Raw genomic sequence first — 22,691 nt, 5'->3', positions numbered from 1 at the left:
CTCAAAGGAAGTATTTACGACATGCGCCCTTTAAGACTCCGCGCATGCGCACATCAGTGAGAAAGTTAACTCCTGAACTTCGTCGTCAGAAAAATTGAGTTTTTTTTTTTAAATAGCGGGGATAGTAGCAGTGAATTGACATGGCGTTTCGCCGAAGGAACAAGAGTTACCCTTTCTTCAGCCAGGAGTTCCTAATTCAGAACCACGCCGACATCGTCTTCAGTTTAGTGATTTTCATTTTGATTGGACTGATGTTTGAGGTGAGATGAATTCCTCTTTCTCCCCTTTTCTTCCCCTCTCGTCTAACTCAGCTGTTTTAAGATTGTCAAGCTCGTCTGCACTCCGGTGGAAATCTGCATGAAACTCAGTAATTCAGTCGAACTGCAAATTTGTCGGCCAGAAACAAAGCTGTTGCGTTGAAGCTTTCTGTCATTGTAGGCAATTTTGCGGACATTGTGGCTGGTTATTGCATTCCCCCCCCACCTTTTTGCAACTTGAGTCAGCCGTGAATGTTGCAGACTTTACCACCAAAGCATTGTGAAAACGATGGCGAACGTAGGAACTTTTGGAGTCCTTGTGGCAGGGTGTTCTATAAGTTTTGTGTACATGTTTAATAGTCTTTTAACTTCCCAACATGACTCTGCAGCAGACCACACCACGCAACTTTCAAAGATGATCACTCAAATGCAACGCACTTTTCTTGTGAATTTAACGTTTCACCATCCAAACAAAGTCATATTTCTCTCCAATTCATGGCTGAATACCGTAATTTGTCAGCCAATACAATTTGCTCACTATCCACAGGAAGTCGGGAGTCTTTATTTTTCAAATTAAAACCGACACTGTTGGTGTCATCCTATTACACTGAAATTGTGACAGTTTGTGGTTTTATTTTGAAGGGCCGACAAGGAAGTCGTAGCTGTGTTCGTGCTAGCTTCACAGCGTTAGCTAACTGCCACGTCTCAATCTCGGGGATTGCTGCTGGCGACTGATCTAGTTTCACAAGAACTAAAATCTGCATTGGTTTGCTGGGATTTCAGTCTTGCCACACTGTGCTAAATTTTGATATGTGTCTCTTCAGTTAATGATGATTCTTATTTGCCTTCCAAGTCCCCCGTTTATTCATGCGGAGAGTTTCGACCCGGAACCGTGGCTGCGTCCGCACAGATGGTCTCTACAAAAAATGATTAGAACTATGCAGGGGATTTCCTTCAGATTTCTAGTTTCGTGAGAGCTACACCAACGGAACTGGTCCTTGGACACCTGCGGCCTCAATTTTATGCATGTTATGGCCACTTCAGTAACACAAGGGGACCAGTAGGGGGTTCTTGGTCCCGGGACTTTCAAATCATGACTCCTTTCTTGCAACAGCCCAAATAATTTCTCATAATTTTGTAATCCTCTAACGATAATCTGAAGTGATCAACATCCCACAGCGAGTTTGTAAGAAAGGTTTCTCAATTCTCCAGATTTGTTAGTTTCTGTGGCAGGAACCTATTTTTCTATAATCGATTGAAATGTGAACGTAAGTAAGTGATGGCACCTTCCAACTCTCATTAAAGCCACAATCCTGCTATAAATGTCTTCCTTGGGACAGAACCTAAAGAATCTGGCGGTTAATATTGGTCTCTTGATTTCCAGTCAACAGCCAAGACGGCCATACTGTTCATCCAGCCTCAGTACAACGTCACCACGCTGTCCCCAGGTATGCATGGAGGAGCTGTTAAACCCCATCTCCATTCAGGCTTCTTGCATTTCAGTTTCATTCCCTGCTTCATGATTTTTAATGTGTCTTTCAATTCACCTGCCTGTGCTCAGATGGAGAGGCGACGCTTTACCACTATGGATGGAAAGACTGCGCCACCGTGGTCTTCTACTTCTTCATCGCCATCATCTTCCACGCCGTCGTGCAGGAGTATCTCCTTGATGTAAGGACGCTGTCGAAAGAGGAAGACGGAAGAAATGATTCGGCCTGTTTAGAGATAAGAGGAAATCAGAGGGGTTATTTTAGCAGCACGGTCATTTTCCAGACTCCTCTTCACAGATTTATTGTTTCTGTCACCAGATATAGTATCCGATGTCTTTGTGCGTGCTGGATACTGTGTTTCTGCTCCTGTGACACGCCCTCGTGTCTGACACTGGCAGAGTTGAGCTCTCACCCATTGTGGCTGCGCTCACATAATCTGTTGTTGTGCCACAGAAAGTCATCCGGCGCCTCCACCTCTCCAAGAGCAAGAACACCAAGTTCAACGAGTCGGGTCAGCTGTGCGTGTTCCACTTGGTGTCGAGTGTTTGGAGTTTTTACATACTCATAACAGTGAGTGATTTTAAAAAAACTAAAAGTAAAGAACCTGCACACATTTGTGTACATTGGGCACTATTCTCGTGTAATGTTTTCCCCTGATTTTCATGGCAGGAGGGATACATCCTGCACCCCAGCAGCCTTTGGGAGAACTATCCTCATGTTCACCTCAGGTATGACTGCTGACCACAAATTTGGGTAAAAATATAAGCTTTTTGAGGTAATATGGCCACAAAAATATGATAATAAAAAGGAAAATACAGCAAGATTCTCTCGTCTATACCAGAAACGCCCTAATTGGAACTCTGGACTATTGAGAACTAGAAATACATTTAAAAATGATTTATACTGACGGATGGAGAGCTGTTGCAGAAGCGAAAATCACTGTGGTAAAATATCACACTAGTCAACATGGAACTGCGAATATCGCTGTCACTGCCGTGCATTTAAACTTTAAGTTAACCCCTTAATCAGAATGACACATTAATCACATGCTGTGGAGTGAAAACGGCGCTGTACTGTTTAAAATGTTCTGGTAAATGTTCTCTTCTGGTTCTCTTCTGGCCTGAATCAGCACGTGCCAGATGGGCAGGTGTGAGCCGGAGTTTTCTCTTACCACGGCTCTGATTCTCAAAACATTTAATGAATATTTACGGGGGGTTATATAATATAAACTGGTTTGTGACAAAATGATCCTCGTATTGAACTTCTACCATCTGCCTTTTAACACTAATCAGGTTCCAGGTGAAGTTTTTCTACCTCACTCAGCTGGCCTATTGGCTCCACGCTTTACCGGAGCTCTACTTCCAGAAAGTACGCAAGGTGAGTGATGTCACCTGATCCGCCCCTCGTGCGCAGGTGCACGTTCTGCTGCAGATGAGGCAAAGAGCTGCGTGCTTTGTTTTTCAGGAGGAGATTTCTCGTCAGCTGCAGTACATCTGTCTGTATCTGCTGCACATCGCCGCAGCCTATTTACTGAAGTAAGTGTCCACGATGCAAAACGGGAGAAAATAAGCGCGCACGAGCAAAAATATCCCGAAAGATGGAAAATTTGCCAGTCCGTCGCAAACCTCCTGCCTTGCTTCCGCCGCAGCATGAGCCGTCTCGGGTTGGTGCTTCTCTTCCTCCAGTATGTGTCAGAACTGGGATTCCACATCGCCAGGCTCTTTTACTTCACCGATGAGAATCATCAGAAAATGTAAGAGGACTCTTCACAGCTTTCTGGGCTTCATGGGTGGGTTTCTGACTGTGGGGTGTATTTCAGGTTTGACATGTGGGCGGTCAGCTTCGTGTTTACACGGATGGTTACATTGACCCTGATGTTCCTGGCAGTGGGCTTTGGTTTGGCTCGTGCAGAGAACCCGGGACTGGACATCGAGGCGGGCAACTTTAACACGGTGCTAATAAGGTCAGATTGAGCTCGGACCCGGTTCTGTGTTTGATGTGTGTGGTTTGGTTGCGGCTTCGATCCAAAGGCGCTAATCTTCTTTCAACCCCAGGATGTCTGTTCTACTGCTGGTGTGTTTGACCCAGTCTTGGCTGCTCTGGAAGTTCATTCGCTTCCAGCTGAGGCGCTGGAGGGAATTTAGACACGAACAGGCTATCCGAAAGAAGACCTCCACAAAACAAGCCCTACGGCCGATAAAGAGAGACTCGTGTAAGTGTAAACGTGCAACAGCTGTTGTTTAATATTTAAAAAATGCAACTGACTGATTCCTCCTGTCTCCTGCTAGTTGGTCACCACGAAAACGGAGTTCTTAAAGCCGAGAATGGAACCTCCCCTCGAACCAAAAAGCTCAAATCCCCATAAGACAACACAACCAGTGGCACGAGCTCTGGCTGAGGTTTCTGAGCAGCATCGTGGAAGGATGTTGGCCACTGAGCAGCTCAACGAATTTGCCCCGAGATATTCCAGGGAGCACTTATCTCCTGGCTTAGGCTTGAATGCTGGAAAACAAAATCCAAGGACTTGAGCTCAAAAGACATTTATTCCTCCTCACGTCAGTATTTTTTCTATACACCCACACGGCCTGTTATCCGAAGGAGCACCATTGTATACAGAATCATTCAAAAGGACTGGGGCGAACGCATTACTGTAAACAAGCCTTGATGCATATCCACAAATACCAGTACTGTATCGGTTGTAGCGTCCAGCCGTTCCCCTTGAGCCAGCTATGCCTGTTTTCTCGTCTTGTCCTCTGTAGCAAAAGAACATTACTGAAGCTCTGACACAAGATGGCTGACAAATGCCCACAACACTATTCCCTTCAGCGAGTCTGGGACGGTGTCTTGGCCAACCTTTAGAGCGGTCACCCTGTGATTAATGTCTGTTTTAAAATCTACATTTACCAAATGTCATTTAAGTGAATGGCACCACATATGTATGATGGATATTACACATGCCTTTCTTTTTTTGGTTAATTACTTTATTAAAAAATGATTTTTCTCAAAGGGAGAATTTTGTGACATTACTCAGTGTTTTGATACACTTGTCTTTACTAAATACTTAAATTTACAATCAATTAGGTGTCTCCTGTGTTATTTCAACCTGGGGGAAAATTTGGAAAGCTATAATAGACCAATTTCTGGAACAGTCAGTCCTTCATGTCAAAGAGTCTTCTGTGCTTCAACACCAGCTGAAGAACAAGCTAATGAGAACAAAAGATCATTGGACATTAAAGTTAATGGGACTTTTATAAAAGAGTTTTTTTTTTTTTTTAACCGTTCTCTTGGATCGCTCCTTGATCGTTTGCCGTCCCTAGACTCAGCTTCTGGCGCAGAGACTCCAACGTCTCCTCTGGAATATCATTGGGGTTGGCCTCCAGGTAGCTCAGCACGTATTGGTCGGCATCAGTCAACAGAAAACGATGTCCAAAAACTAAAGGAGAGAGGCAGAAATACTGAGACGCCGGCTGTAGTTGGGGAAGAGAACATTTCTGTCTGTGACGTTACCATCCACTTTGGCTCCAATAGCCAAGTCAGCAGGTGAGTAGTACTTGGGGTCGTCTGCTGTGGAGCCTGGCTTGGGGATCCGGATTTTTTCTAAGAATCGGCCTCCAATGACGCCAGAGTTGTTGGTGGGCTTTTCAAATATGCTGACGGCGTCATTGGACAGGAAGTAGGACAGAATAAAACGTCGGCCTATGTCCGCAGGCTTCTGGGAGTCCTGGAATGGGAAGCATGCAGATGCTAAACAAGCAGAGGTGTGAGTGTCTGATTGTTGATGGTCTCAGTTTTAAAAAATGAAAACTTGTTTTTTTTGAAGGTGTATTATGCCATACTGACAGCCACCTGCGGAAAAAATCTTTTAAAAAAGCGACAAGCAAAAACACCTGAAAAAGTGGCAGAAGAAACATGTTCTTAATGCCATTGATGTCCAGGAAAGGCTAAATCTGTAAATAGTACAGTGACAATCGGAGGGACTGGGAGCACCCACAAGTTGCTACAAAAAACTGTACAAAGAGGTGCTCAAGGGGGAGGAGGGGGGGCCCTAAATGGACAGATACACTGGCTATGACCGAAATTAAAGGACAATTGAGTATGGGTGCCCAAAAGGTCTGAAGATCCACAAAATTACAATGGGCTGCTTAAGCACATAACTGGAGCTACGCACACAATGCCTGGAACCATTACAGTACTTGGTGATACTGAGGGGGAGCCAGAACCACCCTGGAACTACCCCAACAGTGCCCTAAATCTTCAAGCACCGCAAGCTCTTTGCAAAACAACACAACCCTACTCGGACAAGAACTGCGACAATCAGGAGCCAGTAGAGAATTAGAGAGTCTTGACACACTGTGTAGAGTCATTCAGAATGTACTCACCAGTATGGCGCTGTAGCGCAGCACTTTTTGACTGTTGCCGAGAATCTTCATCACATTCTTCCTGGGAGGCCCAGGATACAAAGATAAACAATTCTGGAGCGAGTCCTCAAGTGAACCAAAGCCATTGTAGGGAGCTACAACCTGTAAAATAGGATGGGGAAAATGAAATCATGAGCAACAGCATTTCAGTGCTCCATCCAATCTTCTCACCTTTGGTCTCTCAGTCACTTTGGTCTTCTTTGGGATCTGTATGGGCTGTAGCTCCATGTCAGGGTAGGTCATCTTGTAATAGTCCTTCGTAAAGCCATCACAGTCACACAGCAGGAAGGTGCGACCGAGCAGCTTCACCCTTTGTCCCACCTGGAAATCTTTGGGACAATAGTACTCTTCCACTTCCTGTGGGGAAACCTCCAGAACACAGCTGGGGAAAGACTCTGGAAAGCAACAAGAGGGTGTTATACAAATCCTAATCGAGAAAATGGGTCTTTATTTATTGCATAAGAAAACAGCAACATGAAATCACACTTATTCACCAGAACCGGTCTTGATTGTCTTTGGCAGCCTGATTCTCCCCATCAAGCCAGTATAGGCCTCGCGCCCGCTGTTGGGTTCATCAACAAGTCTGACCTCCACCGTGTTGTCCACTAGGAAGTACCGGATGGTCACTGGGCTGGTCTTCCCCACCAGAGAATCAGCATCTTCCCATAAAGCATAGAAACGCAGCACCTGCTCAGGAAAAGGAGAAAAACCTGAACTTACAGCAGTGAAAACAATTGAAAATTATCATTCAGTATTATCCATAAAAGTGATCATTTTAGACAAATCAACTTGTTCTGTCCACAATCAGTCCACGTGATTGCTTTTACCTTTCGATCGAGGGTGAAAAACGTGTACTTTTCACCATCAACGGAGGATGTGGGACAAGGCTTCAGTTTCTGCAGGTGTTTCCGATGAGGAGCCAGTGGCATCACCTCAGGGGCATTCAGGATAATGCCCTCACGCTCCAGGAATTGCTAGAAATGGTGAAGGAGAGGCAGACAGAGAATCAAAGATCCAGGTTTGTGTCAGAAAGCTCTCCTGCGTACCTTGGTGAATCCATCGCACTGTATGATGTGGTACTTGACCCCAAACATTTCCAGGTCAATGGCAAGGTTGAGGTCTTTCCATCGGTAATACTCTCCGTGCTGATTCTTTGGCATACGCTGGCGTTTGAGCCGCTTCCCCTGTGGTATCCCAGAATTCTCCACCACAGGCTCATAAATGCACATAGTGTCATCCTCTAAGTAATAGTAAATAGTCACGGGACGTATGCGATATTCCTCATCAGGGCAGGACGGGACATCTTCCCTGAAATATGCATAGAAGCGCAGCACCTGAAAGGTAAGAAGATGGAGAATTTAGAGCTTAAACTTGAAAAAACTGTTCCCATCCATCAAGGCTGCAGCGTACCTTCTTATCAAGGGTCACATATGCAGGGATGAAGGGTGGGTACGAATCCCGAACAGTGGAGGTGGTTATAGGTTTTGTGTCAGATAGCAGGTCACTGTCCTCCTCTGTGCCCAGCTCATCTAATGAACAAGGGTCTGGTCTCATGTCCATGGAGAAGTGACGGGGCACAGGATAGCCACCCTTATACTCCAGGGTCTGGGGACGATGGAAGGCTGACTTCTGTTGAAGTTGAGTAGAAACATAATGTGACAAAATGGTTTCCAAACCATACGAAGGTCCAATACTGAAATGTTAGTGCTACGCTCCAAAAAAGATGTCATTTTCTTATTAAAAAGAAATGACAACACATCACCCTCCGTTAAATGCAACTTCAAATGTGATATTTTACAAAATACACGCAGAAATGGACGCTTTTAAAAATTCTCACCAAGTTTCTTGACATACCGTCAGATCGTGGAAGGTGTATCCTGGTAAAAGAGGTAATCTGGTGGTCTTCTTGCCTTCAGACATCGTTGCTTCTTTAACGTTAATTGTGATTTGAAACTACGACTGTTGTTAAACGGTTTCTCTTAAGGAGAAACTGGGATGTACTGATTTGTTAGGGTGAGGATGGAGTTTTGGTCAATACACATCAATAAGAAGAGTTGAATTGTCTTTAATATAGTTAACGTGACAGCTGTGTATATTCACAATGCTCTTTAGCAATAGTCTTCACCTTTCTTTATTTTTTAATGTATTTCTTTCTTTAGTTGCTGACTATAGTTGAAGTTAAGCGATACCAGTAGTATAGAGGTCAGACGTAATGCAATGTAACAGTCATTTTTCTTTAAATCAAAGCTATTTTCACCTTCGATCCTTGAAAGTTCAAGTGTCCAAGTCTTTCGACCCTTTGATCTTTACTTGTTTTATTCAATTTCTACATTGTTTTACTTTGTGGGCCACACCAGTTGACTTTTCATCTCACTTTACCATCCATAAAGGGGTTAGCCAGTGAGGTAGCAGCCACAGCTAAAGCAACAGCAGCGGTGCAGGAGTCTGTGTCCTTTCAGAAATTGCCATTGTTCGGTCGTTCCTAACGATGGAGTGTAAACAACTCCTCGAGATGCATGTGGAATGTAGCGCATGCACTGATCACATAGGCTAGCTGTGAACAGAGGGAGTTGTTTCATTTGTCTGGCCACGCCTACTGCACTTTTAACAGCTGCAGCAGCTTCATCGAGCAGCTCTTACCTTTCCACCAGCCTTCAACACTTTTCAGCTGGGCGTGGCAACAGTTGGCGTGCCTTCACACAGTGCAAACCTCATTTTTTCATTCTCAGTCTGCTTCTTTCCTAAATGACACTGCATACTTAATTTTGATATTTATCTAGAAAGGCTCAAGAGTCCAGAAACTTTGTGACTTACTCTGTTTTCCGGATCTTTATGCAGATATTCCAGGCAAGACCCTCGAGGGGAGTGGCGGCAAATGCACTTACCTGGTTACATCAGGGTAATAGAAGCATGTTCAGTTATGCAATTGAGTTCTGGATGCTGGCAGCAGACAGAGGCTGGAATCAGTTGGTGTTGGTTGACACCTGTGTCCTAGAGGGAGCATTGCCCTCTCATCGAGGAGTAACTCACTGGATGGCGCTGTCCATCTCCAAGAGGAGAATCTCAAGATCAGATTATAGGGAAAGTTTCTCCTCTAGTGCTCCCAAAGAGGATGAAGGAACCAATGTTCATGGGCCACATCTCACTACCCAAGAGCGGCACCGCCGCAACACTCAGGGGTGATGCATTTATTGCGGTCAGCATGCACAGTTGTTGGCCAAATGCCCTCCTTGCCTGTTACTAAGGTAAACTGTAGCAGTCTTGGTGCGTATGTCCACATCACACAACCCTCATTTGAGACATTACTTCGAGGTTTGTCTGTTCCCTCTGTTACTCAAGTACAACGTGATGCTGGATTCCAGATAAGAACCTTCTCATCACTCAACTGTCGGCGCACTCCAGGCAGAACCAGGTCCAGTGCAAGCCCGTTTTTCTGCAACTGCAGGTCATGCACACCATCACCCATCAACCCCCTCCCATGGCTTTAACTTTCCCTGAATGTCAAATAGAGACCATCCAACCCTATCTGTTGGAGACTGGACAATACCACCCGGGTCCTAGGACATCCCTGTGTCATGAAACACTCCCCAGAGGGACTGGATAAAAGGAGGGGTCCAGGATGTTTAGAAATGGACCCGACCAGAGAGAGGATTCTCTCAAGCCTTCAGACCTTTCATTGATGCCACAGGTGTACTGGGATCTGGGAGGAGGTGAGCCACATCTTGATTCCGCCATTGACCATCACCTCTTCATCTTGCCGGATCCAGCGAGGGAAGCAATGTAGGAATACATCTGTTCTTCAGCTGGCAATAATTGGACCTTCCTTGTCACTAGTGGGGGCAGGATGCTTCTTAGTGGGCAAGAAAGCCAGTCAACTGCACCAATGTGTTGATTGGTATAATTAGATTGATTCTAATAAGGTCAGTTTGAGCTAATAACAAGGTGATTAATCACAAATCAGAGACACAAAGGTGCTAATCTGCTGGTGTATTTGACTCAGTCTTGGCTGGTCTGGAAATTGATCCGCTTTCAGCTGAGGCAGAAACAGGCGGTCCGAAAGAAGACGTCCACAAAACAAGCCCAAGAAATGCTTAAGAGAGAAACTTGTGTAAGTCTCACAACAACTCAGGCCTGGTCCGCTCTCACAACACAACACAAGGCAACACAACACAAGATAACACAACACAAGGCACCACAAGACAACACAAGACAACACAAGACAAGACAACACAACACATGCTGGTTCCATCACCATAACAGACAATTGAACCTCCCCTCGAACAAAGAAGCTCAGCTCATCTGTGATTTACTGCTCTCTGCGTTATTACGTGGTGGTTCATCACTCATGTACATGTATGATGGATATTATCGAGCCACTCGACCCGACTTTACGTGTGGTTCTCAAAAACAACGTGATATTTTTTTCTTTATTCAAGGTTTGGATACATTAATGGCTGCTAAATGCATTTGTATAAGTGACAATGAATCTGTTGTGTTTTGTGTTATTTTAAACCCAGAGAAACTGAAATTTTAGAATTCAGTCAATTCTTCACCTCGACGTCAAAGAGTCTGCTGTGCTTCATCACCGGCTGGGGAACAAGCTGAGGAGAACAGAGGACTATTAGACATTAAAGTTAATGCAACTGTTTTGTAAAAGAGCTTTAATTTTTAATTTTTTTTACCGTTCTCTTGGATTGCTCCTTGATCTTTTGCCGTCCCTAGACTCAGCTTCTGGCGCAGAGACTCCAACGTCTCCTCTGGAATATCATTGGGGTTGGCCTCCAGGTAGCTCAGCACGTATTGGTCGGCATCAGTCAACAGAAAACGATGTCCAAAAACTAAAGGAGAGAGGCAGAAGTACTGAGACGCCGGCTGTAGTTGGGGAAGAGAACATTTCTGTCTGTGACGTTACCATCCACTTTGGCTCCAATAGCCAAGTCAGCAGGTGAGTAGTACTTGGGGTTGTCTGCTGTGGAGCCTGGCTTGGGGATCCGGGTTTTTTCTAAGAATCGGCCTCCAATGATGCCAGAGTTGTTGGTGGGCTTTTCAAATATGCTGACGGCGTCATTGGACAGGAAGTAGGACAGAATAAAACGTCGGCCTATGTCCGCAGGCTTCTGGGAGTCCTGGAATGGGAAGCATGCAGATGCTAAACAAGCAGAGATGTGAGTGTCTGATTGTTGATGGTCTCAGTTCTAGTTTTTTGGGATCCTTAAAAAGAACAACTGGATAATTTCTTGTGTGTAATTTCTACAGACAGCAGCAGGAGAAACTTAGGAGAAGTTTTTTTTATGACAAGTGACAGAAACATAAAATATTGTGAGAAATGGGACCAAATTCCAATGAAACATCTTGTATTGAGTCATTCAGAATGTACTCACCAGTATGGCACTGTAGCGCAGCACTTTTTGACTGTTGTCGAGCATCTTCATCACATTCCTCTTGGGAGGTTCAGGGATCAAAGATAAACAATTCTGGAGCGAGTCCTCAAGTGAACCAAAGCCATTGTAGGGAGCTACAACCTGTAAAATAAGATGGGGAAAATGAAATCATGTGCCGTAGCATTTCAGTGCTCCATCCAATCTTCTCACCTTTGGCCTCTCAGTCACTTTGGTCTTCTTTGGGATCTGTATGGGCTGTAGCTCCATGTCAGGGTAGGTCATCTTGTAATAGTCCTTCGTAAAGCCATCACAGTCACACAACAGGAAGGTGCGACCGAGCAGCTTCACCCTTTGTCCCACCTGGAAATCTTTGGGACAATAGTACTCTTCCACTTCCTGTGGGGAAACCTCCAGAACACAGCTGGGGAAAGACTCTGGAAAGCAACAAGAGGGTGTTATACAAATCCTAATCGAGAAAATGGGTCTTTATTTATTGCATAAGAAAACAGCAACATGAAATCACACTTATTCACCAGAACCGGTCTTGATTGTCTTTGGCAGCCTGATTCTCCCCATCAAGCCAGTATAGGCCTCGCGCCCGCTGTTGGGTTCATCAACAAGTCTGACCTCCACCGTGTTGTCCACTAGGAAGTACCGGATGGTCACTGGGCTGGTCTTCCCCACCAGAGAATCAGCATCTTCCCATAAAGCATAGAAACGCAGCACCTGCTCAGGAAAAGGAGAAAAACCTGAACTTACAGCATTGTTATTACAATACACTTATTCCGTACCATTAAAAGCAAATCAACTTGTTTTGCCAAATCCCCACTAAAACAATTTAAGTTACACTAGTTTCTTTTACAAGAAAAGGCCAAAGACTGTCATAGCCAGCCACAGACTTCATAATACAAGGAATTTCATTTGCCTTCTGATCCAGGTTGAAAAACCTGTACTTTTCATCAACATCAACGGAGGATGTGGGACAAGGCTTCAGTTTCTGCAGGTGTTTCCGATGAGGATCCAGTGGCATCAGCTCAGGGGCATTCAGGATAATGCCCTCACGCTCCAGGAATTGCTAGAAATGGTGAAGGAGAGGCAGACAGAGAATCAAAGATCCAGGTTTGTGTCAGAAAGCTCTCCTGCGTACCTTGGTGAATCCATCGCACTGTATGATGTGGTACTTGACCCCATACATTTCCAGGTCAATGGCAAGGTTGAGGTCTTTCCATCGGTAATACTCTCCGTGCTGATTCTTTGGCATACGCTGGCGTTTGAGCCGCTTCCCCTGTGGTATCCCAGAATTCTCCACCACAGGCTCATAAATGCACATAGTGTCATCCTCTAAGTAATAGTAAATAATCACGGGACGTATGCGATATTCCTCATCAGGGCAGGACGGGACATCTTCCCTGAAATATGCATAGAAGTGCAGCACCTGAAAGGTAAGAAGATGGAGAATTTAGAGCTTAAACTTGAAAAAACTGTTCCCATCCATCAAGGCTGCAGCGTACCTTCTTATCAAGGGTCACATATGCAGGGATGAAGGGTGGGTACGAATCTCCATCACAGGAGATATTTGTGAGAGTTTGTGCGTCAAATAGCAAGTCGGTGTCCTCCTGCTGGATCAGCTGATCTGATAAAAGAGGGTCCCGTCCGATGCCTGCAGAGGGGCGGCGGGGCAGAGGATAGCCGTCCCTCAACTCCAGGGTCTGGGGACGATGGAAGGCTGACTTCTGCAGAGAACGTGGAGTCGGAACATGTGGTGTCATCAAACGTATAGTGGAGCGTTAACGCGTGTTTCCGTGCATGTGGCGCAGAAAAATATCTCCTGAAATGTGATTATTCGCGGTTAAATGCAGCCAAGGGGGATATTTTACCTGCATACTTTCACTTACTAAATTTTAGTTTGACCTACCGTCACATCCCGAAAGGTGTATCCTGGGAAAAACGGTAATCCGCTGCTATTCCTGCTTCCAGACATCCTCGCTCCTTTAACGCAACCGTGTTATTTTTGTAATTTTAGGTATTTGAGTAGATTACTCTCGCCCCAGGCAGCTGCACCGCGTTGAGTTGACGGTATCCATGGAAACGGCCCTACGATAGAATTTCCGGTTTGATAGCAACCAAAAGACTTGCTGGTCATAAAGAGACGGATCAATACAGTACTAATTGAAATGATTTGCCAATAAACTTAATTTTACTGATATTAACGAAGAAGAAAAAAGCAAACCGGCAACTTTTATTCATACTTAAACGACAGACGACGCAAAGTCATATTTATACCACCAGGGGGCGATCGATTCCTAATGATTTCCGACACTTTCACCCGGATCCCCAAACTTTTTTCTGTTGAAATGTTTAAATATACGTTGTGAATATCTGGACTGTGACAGCACAAAGCACACACACACACACACACACACACACACACACAAAAATATCAGAATAAAAGTGGTCAATTTATTTTTCAACAGTTTATTCCAAGCACAGTAATCATATTTTGGTCTCACTTCACCAGCTATTGGCACATCGTAATCCTGTTCATATTTTAGCACATATCCAACTGTATTATTGTCATCTTAGAAGGCTAAAAAAGTGGCAGTGTCCGTATGTATCAACCAAATATGTCTCAGTCAGGAAACCAGGCATTTTTCCTCTTCAAATGACAATGAATCCTCCCATCCAGGGCAGTGTGAACAAAACTGGACTAAGAATAGCTTATTTTATTAAACTGGCAACAGTGCTGGCTTCTTCTCCTGCAGGACGTGAGCTGCAATTCCCACAAGCGTCTGATTAAACGACTGTTTTCTCATGTCACGCTACAATTTCAGACAGTCCTCGCGTTTCAAGGCAAAATCAACCTGTGACAGATTTCACACATGTTGCTGCAGCAACGTGACAGTCAGGAAAGGGAATACATGCACGGCAAGCGCAGTTTGGAACTTTGAATTTCTGAATCCTCTGACCTCATAAACCAGCTGCACTACTGATAACAGTGACTTAATAGCTAGAAAAGGCACTGCAATGTGAATTAAACATTCCATATTCAGGGTAGGGACAATCACCGAACCTCTTTGAGGCTCCATTCGACAGTTCCTCGTTCTTGCTGACGTCGCGGTTTGAATGCCGATCCCCTCCTGAGGCAGCGGCACATTGACCCAACACAGAAACACTAGGATTGCATCCCTGAGGTGCTGAAAACGAAAAAACAACCTTCGCCATGTATAAAAATATCTCATAATAAATCATACTGGAGAACAAAAACAGAAACACAATGTCAATAAACTATTAAATATTATAAAATAGATTTCATTAGGGTTTTGAGATGAATCCCCCCCCCCCCCCCCAAAAAAAATATTTTGGTTTATCTGAAGTTTAAAAGGCAGCGTGGATTTTCTCTGTGGATAGATTGTCTTGATTTGCTTTGTTTTTATGCCGTCACTCGGAGTCCACGCTTGAATGGAGGCTGTGTGGCCCCCTGGGGCCTGAGTCCTTCAGGCACTGTACAGTCTCCAGGGTCTCTGTGTGTCTAAGGCAGCTCACCCATAAATCCTCACTTCAAAAAGGCCCGCTGGGGTCAGGGGCGAGCCGATATAGCCTTTCACCCCATGCTTCCGGCTGAAAGTGGTGAGCTAACATGCCGAGTGGAAGCTTATTATTTTACCGGGGTGCAGCTTATATTACCTGGAGGATTGCGCAACCCGAGAGGGAGACGCGAATCCCTTTCTCCGTCCTCGTCAGTGCATCAACGCTGCACGCCGAGCGGCCACCTCTCTGCCTCTTTCCTACTCAAGTGCATCAGATATGGTAGGAGTCGAAACGCGGCTCCTCGGCGCTCCTCAGTAATATCGGTTGAGGCTCCGTGTCCCGGGGATGTCGGGCTGCCCGTTCATCCAGATTTCCCGGATGATTCGTTCTCGCTCCTCCAGCCTCTGCGCCCTCTCCAGCTCTTCGGCGGACGTGAATACGTTCATGTTGAGCGTGCGTTCGAACCTCCGGTGCCGCCGAGCGGAGAGATCCGAGGCGTTGTCCCAGTCCGAGTCCGAGTCGCTGGAGTCGGAGGAGGAGTTGGGCGGGTGTGCTCGCTTCTTAACGGGTGGCCGTTGGCGGGGCTGGCAGTCGGTGCGACAGGAGATCTGGACCACCAGGGCGAGGAGTGTGAGGAAGAGACCCAAGCACACACCGCAGACGAAGAAGAGCGCTGCCCTCTCTGGGTGGTCTGGATGGGATGGGGCAGAGGCAACACGAGGCTAAGTGTGTTTAATTGGTATTTCACAGAAAACACGTCAAACATTGAACTGGAGCCATGTGACCAATGTTGGGGCCTGTCTGGTTACCTCTAAACACCTCAACTGTCTGGCGTCTGCGTAGCATTGACAGTAACTGGCGCTAGCGCGGAGAAGCAGGAATGTCGATTATACAGCAGCGGGTGGTTTTGAGGAGGAGGTAAGAAATGACCAAATTTGTCGGAATGGAATGATCCTAAACGCGGTCGCATCGTGCAGTCACCAGAGCCACCATGGTGTCAGAAGGGTCATGTATTAAACACCACCTCATTTTATTTGGAACAACGTACAAACATGCTTAATGTTACCTTAATGCTACCTAAGTAATCCTGAGCTGTCTCATTCTTTGACGGAGATCAGAACTGGTCGTTCAAGGACTTGTTGCCCTACCTGATATGTATGTGTACACAGCCAGTGCGTTGCTGATGAGGGCCATGTTGGGGCTGGAGGTGGAGTTGATCACGGGATTCATGCCCGGTGGCGGTAGCGGACTCTCGCCACCCGCTCCCGTTCCGGCTTTGGAAAACTTGTCCTCGTTGGGGTTCGTCTCCCTGATCTTCTTCCTGTCTGCAGGAGTGAAATGAAATAAAGCCGCTAAGTTCAGCAGCAGCTTGGGGAGTCAGTTCTAAGAGGGGTGTCCATGCACGTGGACAGGAGTACATTCATACGATGCTAACCGCTGCCGTTTCCAGTCAGACGACAACCCACCGCTTCCGAGGTATCGTGACTACATTCTTATCTTCACTGAGTCATTGGTAGCCTCTCAGTGGGTAACAAGTTGCAGGAAAGTGACTCCCACATGTTGTTATTCAGAAGATGACACAACATCTGCTTCTACTTGTTCTGATTCTCTTCATTAGCAAAACAGGGGAAACTGTTTAGAGTCATAAAATAGCCATCAGGATTAGAACTGCAATAGCTGCTTTTCCACCAATATTTCCTGGGTTAGGGTAAGTATACTAAAGTATACGTCGAGCAGACGATAGATGGGGGAGGGGAACAGGGCTGGGGCCCACACGAGTGTTGTGGCCCCTCAGTTCGGGTGTATACTTTTATCATTTCTAGTCGCCAACTCCAAGTCCTGGGTATTTTGTTTTAGGGGTAAAGGTGGTTTTAAAATCCAAGGCAAATGACAAAAGTTCCTGTGGTGGAAAACAGGAGACAATTGTGACGACAAGTACTGATTTTGCACATCTGCCTGCAGTGATTCATCATTGAAATCACCACTAAAATAAACAGAAACATCCAGTTCAGTGACCAGCTCTCATCTGTGATAGCGAGCGCATGACCTCCGCAGACGCTTGGGTGCGTGTCAGACGTCCTTTTTTTATCTGATGAAGGCAGTTTATCCTAAAATCACTCCCAGGAAGGAGATGTGATGTGTGAGCCTTTTCCTGCAGCACTGTGACAGGACAGAAACAAACCTAACCAAAGGGCTAGCTTCTCCAGAATGGTCTCACCCTGTCCCTTGGTTTGGGGGGAACATCAGGCCCCGCCTTTGTGTCAGCGCATCAGCGATGGTTTTCTGCAATCGGAACACTTTGGGAAATGAAGCTATTCATGCGTCAGGATCTGTCAGCACAACAGCCCACATCTCCCTTCTGCTCCCTCTCTTAACCCTTCATTCCCTTCCATACCGTCCTCATTAGCGCAGCAGCCGTAGCTGAGCAGACTCTCCCGGTGTCGGCCCCCACTGCCTCCTCAAGAAAGCTTTCTTTCAACTTCTTGCTTGTGTTTTCCCACCATTTTCCTTGATGGTTCCTGCTCTAGGAGGACCACTTTACGTGCTTCCACTGTAATCTCTCTTGGACTTCGCATCGTTAAGCGAGATGAGCGTAGCGGTTGAGACGGATGGTTCAGCCTGGTCACATATGGAAATGGTTTAACTGGTGTGACTTTAAATATGCGCCCAAACATATTTGCCCTGACTGGAGAGCTGAACTACTCTTTCCCACTGATGCAGAAGAGCCCTTGTATGTGGTTTATACGTGGTTTATACGTGCAAAATGGGGACATTTTGACCTTAAGGGGCTGTTCAAGGGTTAGGATGCGGTTTTAAGGTTTGGGTAGAATCGGGTTCAGGTTAGAGGCTGGAGAATGCTGGATCAAAGTGTGTATGTGTGTGTCTGGGTGTGTGTCCTTACCTGAAACAGCGTTGGGGGGGTTACGGACTGAACTTCCCTCTGGAGGGCTGTCTCCCACTATGTTGGGGTCATGGACGCTGGGTGAGGGGGAGTACGCGGGTGGTCTGGATCCCTGCTCCTGGAACAGCTTCTTCGGGACTTCACGGCAAAAGAGCATTGCAAGAAAAAAAAGGGGAGGGGGGTGAAGAAAGTGAGTTGATTGATTATTTCTGATGCCTGCTTCTCTAGTTAACTCGGTTGTAGTGTGACCAGACAGCGTTAAGGCTGCATCTCCTGTACCACACAGTGACAGCAGTGATTCACGAGCACCTTCGCGAACTTGCACTCTCATTCCCGAAAGTTATGCCGAGCGCCCCCAAATGCACAACCCCCCCAAACTCACGGTGTCCTGTGAGTCAGGGAGTCTGCAGTCGTTCCTCCAGACACAGGCGCTTCATGCCACACATTCCTGCCTGCTCACATGCGGTTTCGGAGGCCAGGCTGCGCTCCGGTCAGCGTATTTGTGCGCCCCCGTCAGATCTACCGCCCTCCACATACACGTCTCTGTCAGTCAGGCAGCTTCCCTGCTAACCAGGTGTGTTGGTTTAAAAGGGGACAACGATCCTGTTTCCAGATGCAGACGGTGGGACGCATTTCTGGCAATCATAACAGAGCAAATGAAAGAGCCGAGCAGGACCCCACCTAGCTTTAACACCGGAACAATGTCATCTTCCTGTTTCCAAACAGAAGCTACCAGAACTCCAACCAGCCATTCTGTTAAGTAGCCCTTCGGGGTTGCAGGGGCACCAGCGTCTCTACCACTGTCTCATCTTTATATTTAAATCTGTTTTGATGGCTTCCCTTCATGTGGTTTCAGGTGAGCTGGAGGAACATGCGCTCTTGAATTCCGGTTAAATACCCGTAATTGCGCTGCACGGTGGGGCAAACCACGCTGTCTGTAAGGAAAACCTTCTCCAGCTCCGGCTGGCACAAGCTAAATAAACTGATTTCCGCACATGTGGGGGTGAAAAGGGAACAGAATTGGGCCTAGCAAGACCTCTTTGTCCTTCCCGGTAAGCCTGACTAATCATGGGTCTAAACCCCCCCACCCCTCACTGCCATGCTGCCACCCCCCCCCCCCAAAAGCCACGCCCTTATTACAGCCTTCTGATTGGTCCTAATTGTGTGCACATGTGGCCCCGGGTCACATCTGACTGAAACTGTGACACACACACACTCTCTCTCTCTCACACACACACATTTTTACCTGATTGAGGGACCTTTACTACACCCAGGCACCCAGATCCCAGCTCACATACCTCCCGCATGGACACGCACACGCAAAAGTGCACCCTGTAGTTTATCTGCAGGTCGATACAGTACAGGCAATTGAGTTCTAGTCTAAATCAAACGCCAAAACGCTCCGACCGCTTGCAGTTTGGGGCAGCAAACCACGCGCCACGCAGTAAAACCAAGCTAGTAAAAATCCAAAGACGGAGAAAGCGAGCACGTAAATAATGCTGTGCAGCTTATGTTATAATGGTACGGTAACATAAACAGGCCAAACGGGTCCTCGGTTCTTTATATAACCGCACCAATTGGGACCCGTGCCAGTGCATTACCCTCCCGAGCCCTGGACCGCCGCAGGGAGCGAAGATACGAGACAGGAAAGAGTGCCCATAACAATGGCCCGTGTTTACACTGGCAGAGCCCGGCTTTGTTTTCACTGGGTTTTGCCGTCCAGTATGTGTGTGTGCATGTGTGTGTGCGCGCGCTGATGTCTGCCTGTGAGCCGTGTGCTGACCACTGCAGAACATATTTGGGGCAAAGCCCTTTAAGCCAAAGGGGATAAAAAGAAATATTAAACTGCAGTAAAACTGTGATGAGATCAGAGGTGGGCTGATAATGTGAGCAGATTAGAGTTTTTCCACATGGGGAACAAGAACGGAGCACGGGAACAATGTCCGGCACATCTGAGCACTAGCGTGGAGATTCTGGAGGCACATCAGTGCCTGCTTCATCTGAAGATCTTTCAGAACCATCTGATGAAAGCAGCAGCAGCTCCTTGAGGCGGCGCTCGCACTCCGACCTCTCACACCCACGCACGTTCACACAGCCACTTTTCACTTTGCCGGCAGCATTCCTGAAGAACAACACGTAAGGTGAGCAAGGGCCGAGGCTGGAGGTGTTGACACCGCAGTCCTGCTCTGCCCCCCCCCACATTCCTCCGACCTTCGGCGTAAAGCTTTTAACAGCGTCCAGCTGACGTAAGCTGATTAGTCTTGTGTGTGTGTGTGTGTGTGTGTGTGTGTGTGTGTTTGGCAAAACACGCCGACGTCTTTAGCTTCCTGCAAATGAAAGCGCAGCGCCACACTGGAAGGCAACGGTTCAAGCGGGGTACGTGGGGCAGGATGTGGCGAACGCCCTCATTCTCGTCATGTTTTCGACCAGGCCGGTTTCAGCCGAGGGCTTTTCCCAGATTTGCTTTACTTTCATGTTTGGGACAGTCTGATCCTCCCCACTCCCATATTAGGCTGTATTGTGACTGCGAGTGAATGAAATACGGAGGGATCATTGGAACCTTAAACAGACATGTGGAAGTTTTGTCCTCATAAATTACATGTGACTTACAGGACTTGTGGATAGATTTTCAAAGCACATCATAAATCTCTCCGAATGTATTATTTTTCAGAGTGCAGCCGTAAAAAGGTGAAAACCATAAAGTGTAGAAGGCAGAGCATTATAAATCTGTTCTTATGCACTCTGACCTCCAGATTTAGGGTGAAGGTCAAGAGGTTAGGCAGCTTGTGAGGTCGGAACATCAGCAGCCATTAATGTGTTAGTTAGTAAAGGTCCACCAGTGAGACACCTCTGCAGCGGGTCTAGAGACCACTGACGGAAAACTGGCCTCATCGGGGAGGGAGCTTGTTGGAAGAGACGAGACTTTTGAATTCCTTACAACAAGCTACGAGAAGTCGGCCTCAAGCCCGGGAAAATGTCGGTTCCGTCTCCTGGCTGAGACGCACCGATGCATAATCAAATCAAGCGGTCTGAACCATCCAGTCAACATGGATTCTGCCGAGAGGATCGCCTCCTGAGTGCTGCTTGTAGTCCTGCTCTCATCCAAATCATGTTCTAGGTGGAAAACTGGTTGGAGCTGCCCCAGAAAGTGAGGAACATTCCTGATGGAAACCCCCAGACCTGGCTGGCGGAGCCCCCTGCCCTACATTCAACTGCAAAGAAAAGACTTTTTTTCCTCTCTAGCTATAATGGATAACATACATCCTACTGCTGCACAAGGTTCACAAATACATGCACACACGCGCACGTACATGCACGTGCTGCAAACGTAATCGCTCTGCCATTAGCCGGACTCCAAACTGCCAGCTGTTTGGGCTATTTTGGGTTATTAAACACTCAGAAGCGCATAGGCACGCCGGCACACACGCGCGGACATGACGGGAGACAGAAATAGACTCTGTTGACAGCGTGGGGGACAGAACAACGTGAGAAAGTCACTTCTATCTTATAGGAGCAAAGAGCTTCCACAGTTCCTTCAGCAACTCCATAAATACACTCATTAAGCAAAAACCTCAATGGGATTATCACAGTAAACAATCTTAAATAGATGTTAAAGGTGTCTGGGTCCTTTTCAGAGCCTTTTAACACGGGCTGTAACGGCGGTACACGGGTCAGATCGTGTGGAAACCTGAAAACCAGCATAAACATAGCTTCCATGTTAACCCTTCCACTATCTTTATTATCTACTGTCCAAGTCAGCACGGCCTCGTCAGTATCTGATGTTCCACTGGAACAACAAGGATGTGACCAAAGCTGAATCATCGGACGCTCGGGAACCCGCTCATTCGAGCAAACGGATCTGGACTAGGTCGGAGCGCCGCTGACACAGGCCAACGACTCACGCTAGTGGCCGAGGAGGATGCCGTCATTGGCTGTGGCTGGAGAACAGATAGCGGTCTCTGTCTAGATGGAATCGCGACGGGAATAAAGTCAGCAACATTCAACAAGCATGTTCCAACACAGCTGAGGCGCACAATGGTGCTATCTTTAGCAGGACACAAGTGCGATTCATAAAATCAACACATGGCAAATGGAAGAGGAAGAAAATGTGGAGGAGAGTGTTGACTGCCAACAGTCGTCCAGGAATACATCAAAAGGGTTGAGACAAAGGTTTCCACCAATGGAACAGTAAAGCAGAGCCTCCTAATCTAAAGTATGCAACGTTCTGCCCTGATGTCTTCATGTGCGCACAATGATAATCTCAATCTCATAGTAGCGATATCTGTCCCGTGAAGAATTGAAATGTATCTCAGGAACTCGGAGTAGCCATACCATCCACGTGCTCTTTGGATTAGCGAGCTAGTATCAATCAAACCCAGACTGTGAAGCGGAGCACTTAAATGGGCTCCCAAGGCAGCATTTAGTGACAACTCTGCTTAGGGCCGCCGGGTTTGGTGGACAACGAGCTGAATCCGCCTCTTTGATGAAGCTAACGTCATTAAATGTTGTCGAGAGCTCAAAGCTGTACGTTCTTTTTTGTTGATTGTGACTCTTTTATATTAATATAAACATATAAGGTGAGCAGTAAAACTGCATGTAAAGATGCCGATTTTATGCGTCCCAGTTCACATTCAGAGTCTAAACACGCTCGTCAATGAACACCAAATTAAATTAGATTACAAGCCATTGCCAGGCTGGAGCTTCTAACCAAATAA

At 46.6% G+C, this 22,691-nt stretch overlaps 4 protein-coding genes across 4 annotated transcripts in view; 1 reads left to right on the top strand and 3 right to left on the bottom strand.

Annotated features, from left to right (window-relative positions):
- Positions 1-52: 52 nt before the first annotated feature.
- Positions 53-4,760, top strand: tram2 (translocation associated membrane protein 2). Its single transcript, XM_057017126.1, has 11 exons — positions 53-260; positions 1,642-1,705; positions 1,819-1,928; positions 2,201-2,317; positions 2,417-2,475; positions 3,040-3,124; positions 3,212-3,282; positions 3,396-3,500; positions 3,567-3,710; positions 3,802-3,959; positions 4,036-4,760. Exons 1-11 carry the CDS (start codon positions 141-143, stop codon positions 4,110-4,112), a joined length of 1,110 nt encoding a protein of 369 aa, XP_056873106.1. The 5' UTR covers positions 53-140; the 3' UTR covers positions 4,113-4,760.
- Positions 4,272-10,460, bottom strand: LOC130516226 (EF-hand domain-containing protein 1-like). Its single transcript, XM_057017125.1, has 9 exons — positions 7,576-10,460; positions 7,212-7,499; positions 6,993-7,139; positions 6,660-6,852; positions 6,337-6,560; positions 6,127-6,267; positions 5,255-5,468; positions 5,025-5,180; positions 4,272-4,950 (listed from the first exon to the last, which is right to left on the bottom strand). Exons 1-9 carry the CDS (start codon positions 7,723-7,725, stop codon positions 4,910-4,912), a joined length of 1,554 nt encoding a protein of 517 aa, XP_056873105.1. The 5' UTR covers positions 7,726-10,460; the 3' UTR covers positions 4,272-4,909.
- Positions 10,461-10,578: 118 nt separating this feature from the next.
- Positions 10,579-13,650, bottom strand: efhc1 (EF-hand domain (C-terminal) containing 1). The gene is made up of 10 exons (XM_057017123.1): positions 13,462-13,650; positions 13,058-13,279; positions 12,694-12,981; positions 12,472-12,621; positions 12,080-12,272; positions 11,757-11,980; positions 11,547-11,687; positions 11,078-11,291; positions 10,848-11,003; positions 10,579-10,766 (listed from the first exon to the last, which is right to left on the bottom strand). Exons 1-10 carry the CDS (start codon positions 13,525-13,527, stop codon positions 10,726-10,728), a joined length of 1,695 nt encoding a protein of 564 aa, XP_056873103.1. The 5' UTR covers positions 13,528-13,650; the 3' UTR covers positions 10,579-10,725.
- A 355-nt stretch (positions 13,651-14,005) lies between these two features.
- The window catches only part of LOC130516215 (protein eva-1 homolog C), a 42,507-nt gene continuing 33,821 nt past the window's right edge, over positions 14,006-22,691 (bottom strand). Inside the window, exons 6-8 of the mRNA XM_057017112.1 lie at positions 17,977-18,114; positions 16,223-16,399; positions 14,006-15,765 (exon numbers count right to left, since the gene is read on the bottom strand). Of these exons, the coding sequence (XP_056873092.1) occupies positions 15,386-15,765; positions 16,223-16,399; positions 17,977-18,114 (695 nt within the window). The 3' untranslated portion in view covers positions 14,006-15,385. The remainder of the gene's footprint in view (positions 15,766-16,222; positions 16,400-17,976; positions 18,115-22,691) is intronic.

Source organism: Takifugu flavidus, chromosome 19 (genome assembly GCF_003711565.1).
Source record: "Takifugu flavidus isolate HTHZ2018 chromosome 19, ASM371156v2, whole genome shotgun sequence".
NCBI classification, from domain to species: domain Eukaryota; kingdom Metazoa; phylum Chordata; class Actinopteri; order Tetraodontiformes; family Tetraodontidae; genus Takifugu; species Takifugu flavidus.
The sequence above is the reverse complement of the archived record's forward strand: the minus strand, read 5'-3'. Positions and strand labels throughout refer to the sequence as shown.